This window comes from Callithrix jacchus, chromosome 11, assembly GCF_049354715.1.
Source record: "Callithrix jacchus isolate 240 chromosome 11, calJac240_pri, whole genome shotgun sequence".
NCBI lineage: Eukaryota > Metazoa > Chordata > Mammalia > Primates > Cebidae > Callithrix > Callithrix jacchus.
In genome coordinates, this window is record NC_133512.1 from 35,197,702 (window position 1) to 35,206,671 (window position 8,970).

An 8,970-nucleotide genomic window follows, 5' to 3' on the forward strand; every position below is an offset into this window, starting at 1 on the left:
TGATGTAAATTCACATGGTCTCCATATTAGCTTAAAAACACTAGAAAATTACCCAAAGAACCCAAAAAGTACAATTTAAAAACACATTTTATTTTGATTTATTAGAAAATTTCTGTCATGTTCCATGTGAAATATATGTGTGAAAAAATGCAGAACGTAAATTGATGCTCTGTGAATTTTTTGTTTGTCATTTAAAATTAAAGAATATGACCCTATCATCTCTGATGCTGTCAGAGTATTATAAATTATGGAAATCACTAGTGCAAATATTTGGCTTAATTTATAACATTCAGTCATCTAATTTTTGTTTCGAGTCTTTTGCTTTTCTTGTTTCACATTTTTGTTTTGTTTTCATCCATCATTTTGTCTTATCATCTTCAATTCTAGAGCAACCTGACAACAATATTGATACTACTGAATTGGGCATCCTTGTCATTCCTGAGATTAGTGTCACAAATGTGGCCGGAGAGAGAACCGGGAATGGGGAAAAAGGCAGAACACTAGGAGAGATTGATGCTCAGCATATACAGGGTGTACAGGAAACAGCCACAGATCCTAGAACTGAGAGCAAAAGCTTGCCAGAGATCAGGAGGCAAAAATCTGTAAGAAAAATGATGGAGGATGGAATAAACTCACCTGGCAGAGTGCAGTTTTAGCAGAGCACTTTATAGCTGCACTCCAAGGTATCTTAAGGCAAAGGGCCACTGATGCATGTTAAGCAACAGTTGCACAGTCTCAAAAATTTTGCATGTGATCTAATAATCCAAATGCATGAATTATGCACCACAATTTCTCAATGACTCTTAAATGCTCTTCAGAATGATTATACCTATATTATCTTTAAGTAAATTGTCATGGAAACTGAGGCAGAAAATTTCTTCCAAAATAATTTTCTGCTTATGTTTGGAGATCTAAAATTACTTTTTCAGCTTTGTCTTTTTGCCATCTTTGACATGCAGGATCATGTATATAGAATTTTACATTTGAGCTTGTGATATTTATAGTCTATATTTTTTTAATTTGATAATCTACAATATAGAATGCAACCTTCTAAAAATGTCTTTAAAGTATTCTTAATTTCAATTCTTTAAAAGTTTCTTGGTAAGAGCTTTGATTTTATACTGCTTTGCTACTGAAGGAGAGTTTGCCCTAGTTTTACTGTGTGATAATATTTCTAATTGTTTCTTATCTTTTGCATGAATAGGAGAATTCTTTCTAAAAACATAATGGGGTATGGTTTCTGGCATGCTTTTTGTTTAGTACAGTATAAATTACTGTCATTTAATTACAGTGAACTTTTTTTACATTTTTATAATAAATGTTTTGATTTATCCTTTGATTTTGTTCTATAATCGTTTGCTTTATAAAGTTATGCTAAAGCTTAATTTATTTAAAGTGTAACTGATTTGGTGTTAATCATTTAAAAAAGATTGCTTAAAATACTTAATGTTAATTAATCTTTGTCATTTTTTTGTTTAGGAAATACAGAATTAACAGGTCAAGAAGAACTGATGGACATATCTGAAGTTGACGAGGGATTTTATTCCAGGGCTGCGTCTAGTACCAGCCAGTCGGGTTTATCAAACAGTAGTCACAATTGTAGTAACAAGACAAGTATAGGAAAAAACCAGAGACGGTCAGGAGGAAGCAAAACAGGAGGAAAAGAAAAAGAAACTACAGGGGAATCTTGTAAAGATCACTTTGCTCGAAAACAAACTCAGAGAGCCCAAAGTGAGAATCTTGAGCTTCTCTCTTTGAAGAGACTTACTTTAACAACCAGCCAATCCCTACCTAAGCCTAGTTGCCATGGTTTGGCTAAGACTGCAGCGACTGTATTTAGTAAATCCTTTGAACAAGTCAGTGGTGTCACAGTCCCACATAACCCATCATCTGTTGTTGGTTGTGGGACTGGGGCAGATGCCAATAGGTTTTCCGCGTGTAGTCTCCAAGAAGAAAAGCTTATTTACGTTTCAGAAAGAACTGAACTTCCAATGAAGCATCAATCAGGTCAGCAGAGACCTCCTAGTATTAGCATTACTCTGTCCACAGATTAATTAGTAACATATTTTTCTACCATAACCCAGTGAACCTGGAAATACAACTTTGCTTCTTGATGAAAGTGCCCTGGGTCTTTCATCCATATTCCTGACAGAGGAGCCTGGTGTCTTAAATTCGGAAGGCTCCCTTGACTTTATGAAGGGAATGTTGTCTAGGTTGAAATATGGTTTTGTTGTTTCTTGATTACGATTTTTTACCTTTGGTTTGAGTCTTTTTTTTCCTTCTTATTATTGTTGCCCTAAGATTGTCAGTGACAATAATTTTGACAGGTTTTCTGATCAAGTTGGTTATATCTCATGTGAGGTTGTAAGGTGGGGTTTTTTTTGTTTGTTTGTTTGTGTGTGTGTGTATTTTTTTAAAATAGCTCCTATTTTGGTGGCTGTGTGTTTGGCCTTCAGAGTCAAAGGGAGTCTCCATATATGGGAAATGTTTTTATAGAGGATAGGGCAGAGGCACGACTCCAGGAATTCTGCAGTTCCTGGTCAGGAAGCCAATCTGAAAAACAGGCATGCAGAAAAACAAAAATGATGTGCGTGAAAAGCACCTGATGAAAATGTTTGTAACCAGATCATCTTTAAGATTAGAACAATTTGTTCAAAGCCCTGGAAAATGCCTGGTAACCCAGTTCTTAGATATTATATGAGGTAGAGGCATTTCTGTTATCTTTGAAACATTTTTATATCAAAAATCAGATTGCAGGTAGGTGTGTTGTTTTGAAGTGTTTGATCTGGATTTAGCAGGTGAAGGTCCCTTTCAGTTCTTAAGATATAATAAAGGGTATAGCTGATTTGCCCTACTGCTCGACTTTGGAAATCCTAGTTAGTTTGGACTCCTATAGTTCAGAGCATACGTCATTGAAGACTTCCTGGAAATCAGAGTAAATCTTGCAACACAGCTCTCAAGATACCAGTATCAACTGTATAATATGGAATTGTTTGTCTGCAAATGAAGGAAATTAGATACATTTTTCATCTATAAAATGTCATGAAAGAAAATAAAGATTGTGAAATATGGACAAAGGACATTTATTTATTGACTAATTTAGGGTTGTTTCTGTTTGTGTTCTTAAATTTAAAATATGAAGAAAAATGAAATGTGTTTATTGTTTGTGAACAGGCCTATTTTAAATATCTTAGTGTGTTATCAAAAGAATAATCAGTTTAGTTACCTCACAACTTAAAAAAGGCAATATGGCAGAAGTTAAAACAAACTTGTATGTATCTGCAGGTGACCTTAGATGGACATAAAAATTTGGTTTGCTAGCGGTGGTCCTTTTGCCTATGGTTGCGGTTCCTTTGTAAAGCAAGTGTACTTAAGTCATCATTCAGAGTGAGAGGGAAAGCAGGGCTGAGGCTGAGTCAGTTGACTGTTGAGGAAGGCCTAAGGAGCTGTCCAGTTCTTGGCTCTTTCACTGTCAGTACACAGCGATTTCCTTCTTCATAGTCCCTTGCTGTGGTTACCAAGAGAGCATGCTAGTGTTTTCCTCTTGTACCTGCTTATGCAGAGCTCAGAAATGTGAAAAATTTGTATGTTTGGAAGACTGCCAAAGCATTTATACTCTGAACATAGTTTTGACTGCAACTGCTTTGGCTACCGTTTTAAACTAAATTCTTCAAAAAGTATGAGCTGGTTTTCATTCATTAGCCCTGATTACAATGTGTTTTTTGGCATAAATGAATTTAATTTGTTTTCTTAGCTCCAGTAACAGAATGGAATAAGATCTATTGGCATAAATTGTAGTTAAGAACTTTAAGGCAATCAGGCAGTGAAACTTGATATTGTATTAACTTAATAGGAATCCTGTGTACAATTTATAATATTTGTAAAATGTCACTGTGAGTTTACTAATATCTTTTTGTCATTCTTTAACAATGAATTTCCCCTGTGCATAGTTATTAATAGTATTGGTATTATTAAAAACTAATTTGTAAGATTGACATTTTAAGCAAGTTGAGGTGCTTAGGAAACATTGCAGAATAAGTTTGAGGAAATATTAGCTGACATAGCTGAGAGATCAGATGTTAATATTCTACTACTGTAATGGAACCTCATTTGGGTATTCTTCTAGACCTTTGGTAGTTGTGTGGTCTGAAGACCAGTAAGTAGGATTGGCATAATCTGATGTCTTGTTAAAAATGCAGAATTTTAGTGTCACTCTAAGTCTACTAAATCAGAATTTGCATTTTTAACAAGGTCTCCAAGTGAATTTTATGAAAAGAAAGTGTTAGATTGCAAACAAATTATCTAATACGTAGAATTCCCAGTGGTCTCACAGCCCTAGATCAAATGTGTCAGATCCTAGATCATTATAATCTTCATTGGTTTTGACAGCTAATTAATAAATGTAATAATATTTGACATATGGCTTCTTAAGTCTGAATTCTAAATTGCAAATGATCCTTAATTTTACAATAAAAAATGTGACACTTTATATTTTTCTTGTTAACCATAAATGGAATCAGAGCTGTAAATGCCTGAAATTTTAAGTATGAAAAGAGGTGCCACCCATTTATATACTGTACAACAAATTTGCATTTGTATATTCTTTTAAAAAAATATCTGAAGGCTTATTCAGTAAAATGGTTCTGAATTTTTGCTTCAAATGATTTGCACTAACTGATTTTCTGGGGTGTGAAGTTATGGTAACAACATTCTTTCATAGTTCCTTTGATACTATTTCAAATAAGGATTACACATTGAAAGTTTTTATAGAAATTATGAAAATTGGATAATCTTAACTGTGGTTACAATTACTATTATCCATATTACTATCTCCCCACTCATCTTTCAAATTTAAAAGTTGGGGTAGCTTTTGTAGGTCACTTTCTTATAAAGATGCTGATAGTGTTTTCCTAAGACAGACCTCCTAAGTCTCCAGAGTAATATTTTTATCATGAGAAGGACTCCACACAAAATTGGGGTATTGCACTTAGTAGTTCAGAGAATCTGAACAGAAATTGTGGCTCCATTGCACATTTTAAATCTCTTGAAATCGCCCCACCTCTCACTTTTGAAAACCCAATGGCCTGGGGTGTTCTGGTGGCATTGGAGCCAGCACTAGCTTTTTGGAATCCCAAATGGGGAGAGAAAGTAGACTTTTCAAGGGACTGCCCCAGAGTACCCAGGGCAAATGCTTCCTTTCCTTTCCCTTCCTAAAGCCACAGGAAAGCACCCTGGAGTCCTTTGTATACCACCGTGGAAATTTTAAAGGCAAGCTCTCTAGACTTGAAGAGTTGGAATTCTCAGCATTTAAATGATGACTTAAGAAAAAGCAATACTTCATTGCTCTTTTCAATTGTGAAGCAACTGGTTGGCAAATATTACTCAGTTTTTTTTTAAAAAAGTTGAATTAAAGGGAAATATATTTTTAAAACCAAAATAGATCAAAATGATCCCAATTTTAAGGGATTTTGCCTATTTTGGAAGAATAAAACTAAAATGTTAAAACGAATTATGGAAAAGAGATGTACTCTGAGACATAGTTTTAAACAAATGTTTAAAATAAGGCAGGTTAGCATTATTTTAAGGGAAGCACATCAAGGAAATATGTATGTTGAATACCTGAAAAATATTTTTAAAAACCACTTAAAAAAGAAAGATAATTTGATAGGTACTTTAAGCATTGTAGATACAAATTAATGTACAATAGTGTCTTCCCAGCCTTCGTATGAAAAATTAAAACTTTCTAGTCCTTTAATGAGCATGAATTTATACTTCTAGATTTGTTGCTTAGTAAAATTATACGCAGTACTTTGAGTTATTCAGATTTATGTTTAATATTATTAAATTCATCAGAGAACATAAATATATTGTCTTCTATACTTTGTAACTTGTGGATATCTAAAGAAACTAGCAATGAACATTGGTGTTTTTTATAGTAGAGTTTTAGAGTACATGTGTCTTAATAGGAAGTTTTTACCATAAACTCAAGATTCTATATCACGTATTGTTGCTTTCTCTTATATGGAACTTACTGTGTGCCTCTTACTTTATTTCTAATCATGTAGTGATATTAATCTTTTCATAGTAAATATACTTGTTTCTAATGGTATTCCTAGAGTTTACATTCCTAAAGAATAAACTATGACTTTGGATATTTTTATGTGTTCCCTACCTTCTTAAGGCTATGGAAATAAACTGGAATTTAGTTTTTTGATTTTTTTGTATATTTGTGCAAATGTTCTCCATATGCAGTACTGTATATATGTGTTGCTGCTTGTTTTATTGAAATAAAAACTGAAAAAAATATTTTTTCCAGATCAGTTTACTCATTTAAAAAATTGTTATAAAAATTTGCAAAAGTTTTGACATGGAGGAAGAGAGTAAAGGAGGAAGACTTAGGTGAGTTGAGCCACTGAGAACTTTTTGGGGTAAGTGATAGGATAGTGACCTCATTCCTGGCTTTGTGCTTTACATTTCATACAGGTAAGGAGTATGACAGGTCCGCTCACATTTATCCAAAGATGAAGATGAGCTCTATGGGCCATGCATCAGTGGTGGATTATTTGTCCTATCAGGAGCACAGGCAAATTTAGGTAACATCACTTTGTCCTTCCAGCTTTAGAATCTTCATTGCCAGGAGTGGTGAGTAGTAGTCCCAACTACCCAGGAGGCTTGCTTGAGCCCAGGAATTTGAGACCAGCCTGGGCAACATAATGAGATGCTATCTTTAAAAAAAAAAAAAAAAAAAAAAAGACAAAGAAGGAGAAAGAGTCTATATCTCGAGTACAGAGAGTATATGTCCCTAGTACCTAGATAGGACTTTGTACATGGTAGGTATCTAGACATTTAATGAATAAATAAATGAGTTAGGTAGATGTTAGCTTTGGAAAATAATCAAAGATAAAGTCTTCAGTGTGTTCTTCTACGGTACAATTTTGGAATTTTATTTGTTGGCTTCAGGAAATCTCAGCGGCATTACATGAATTGCATGACAGTGTGCACTTAGAAACAAGAACCTATGGCTGGGCTGGGTGGCTCACACTTGTAATCCCAGCACTTTGGGAGACTGGGGTGGGTGGATCACTGAAGTCAGGAGTTCAAGACCAGCTTGACCAACTTAGGGAAACCTCATCTCTACTAAAAATACAAAAAATTAGCCAGGTGTGGTGGTGGGTGCTTGTAGTCCCAGTTACTCAGGAGGCTGAGGCAGGAGAATTGCTTGAACCTGTGAGGCAGAGGCTGCAGTGAGCTGAGGTTGCGCCACTGCACTCCAGCCTGGGTGACAGAGTGAGCCTCTGTCTCAAACAACGACAACAAAAAAAACCTGTTAGACACTTGAAAAAATTCCTGGCTTGTAGTTGATTATATATTTGGATAATTCCATTTCATCTAAGGAACTAAGTAATTTAGGAAATGTGTTCTTAACTCCTCTTAGAAGGGTACTCGTAGAGAACCAGAGTGGTGATTTTGTAAGCAGTGTTTTAGCCCTATGCAGTATGCACTCTTCCATAACTTCAGTAGTCCACGTAGTTGACTCACTACAATCTGACTTTGTTAATATCAAGATAATTGTTTTATCATTATGAAGATTTTTTTTACAACCAATTCTAGTTACTATTTTCTTTGCATTATATTGTTGTGATAGTAGTGCTAGCTAATATGTGTAACTAAAATGATCATCTTATCTATAATCCTCAAAATCATCTTATAAAGTGCATAGAATCCCCATTTTACAGAAGAGGAAACTGAAGCTCTCAATAGGGTAGAGGACTTGCCTAAGGTCACCTAGATGGTGAGTGGCAAAACTAGGCCTTGAACACAGGTCTTAGGACTTTCACTTTTATATCAATTGGTAAAAGAAGATGCTAATTAAATACTACCTAACTGACATTTATTTAAAATTCACTCACCCCGTCTGTCTTACAGGTGATAGTTTTAAGGTAAGATAAAATCGAAGTATTCTAAAACTAAATCACAATACATTTTACAGAATTAGAGATAATTGTGTTTTAGTGGTCAAACAATGCTGGTTATTCTGTTAGTAAAAGCATAGTAAAATGCAAATTAAAATAAGATTTCTCTCTCTTTTTTTTTTTAACCTGTCTGATAAAGATGAAGAAGATTGATTCTAGTATTGACATCGGTATGGGGAAATCAGTCAGTGAGATGATTAGCAGAACTGTAAATTGGTACAAATGAATTGGTGGGCAGTTCAACAGGATCTATCAGACTTTAAGGTATACTTCATACCCTCTGAAGCAGCAATCCTACTCTTCTATATTTATTCTATTCTCTGTATTCTACTGAAAATTTAGCACAAACACATAAACATAAGAATGCAAGATATTCCTTGCAGCATTGCTTGTAATAGCAACAACAAGCCTGTAAATCTAAATGTCTATTAATAAAGGAATAGATAAATTATGGTACATACATATAGTGGAATATGATGTAGCCATTAAAATGTGCAGATCTGTATGTGATGATTTAGACAGATAATATGTATGTATAGTGTGATCCTACTTGCATTATAAATGTGTGCAATAGCTAAATATGAGTGTGTATATATATATATAAAATACACACTTACATTAGTGTGGGGAGAGGAAAGCATTGTGTCTCAAGGTGTGATCTATAGAGAGCCTGCATTAGGAAAAAACTGGCATGCATATATATATATATATATATATATTTTAATGGAGATTCCTGGGCCTTGTGCTAATTTCTCTGAGTCAGGATCACTGAGTGAAGCATGGAAACCTGTATTTCTAACAGGTTCCTCAGTTGATGGCTTATACAAATGTAAAATATGATCTAGTAGCTAACAGCAATGAATTGGATATCTGGTAGTGGATTGTAGTTAGAAAGGGCAAACTTCTTGAAGAGATCTTGTATTTTAAATGAGGCCTACCTAAGATAAAGTCAGTTAATTAACATTATCAACAGAGACCTGTTAATGAAGGTGAATTG

At 34.4% G+C, this 8,970-nt stretch overlaps 1 protein-coding gene across 3 annotated transcripts in view; it reads left to right on the forward strand.

The window, feature by feature from the left end:
- The window catches only part of HYCC1 (hyccin PI4KA lipid kinase complex subunit 1), a 77,414-nt gene extending 71,759 nt beyond the window's left edge, over nucleotides 1-5,655 (forward strand). For 2 of the 3 annotated variants that reach the window (XM_035253664.3, XM_035253661.3), the window contains one exon: nucleotides 1,480-5,655. In XM_035253664.3, the coding sequence (XP_035109555.1) occupies nucleotides 1,480-2,054 (575 nt within the window). In that variant the 3' untranslated portion in view covers nucleotides 2,055-5,655. Of the gene's footprint in view, nucleotides 1-387; nucleotides 684-1,479 lie in introns of all 3 variants that reach the window. The other variant, XM_078342571.1, reaches the window with a different exon arrangement.
- The last annotated feature ends 3,315 nt before the right edge of the window (nucleotides 5,656-8,970 follow it).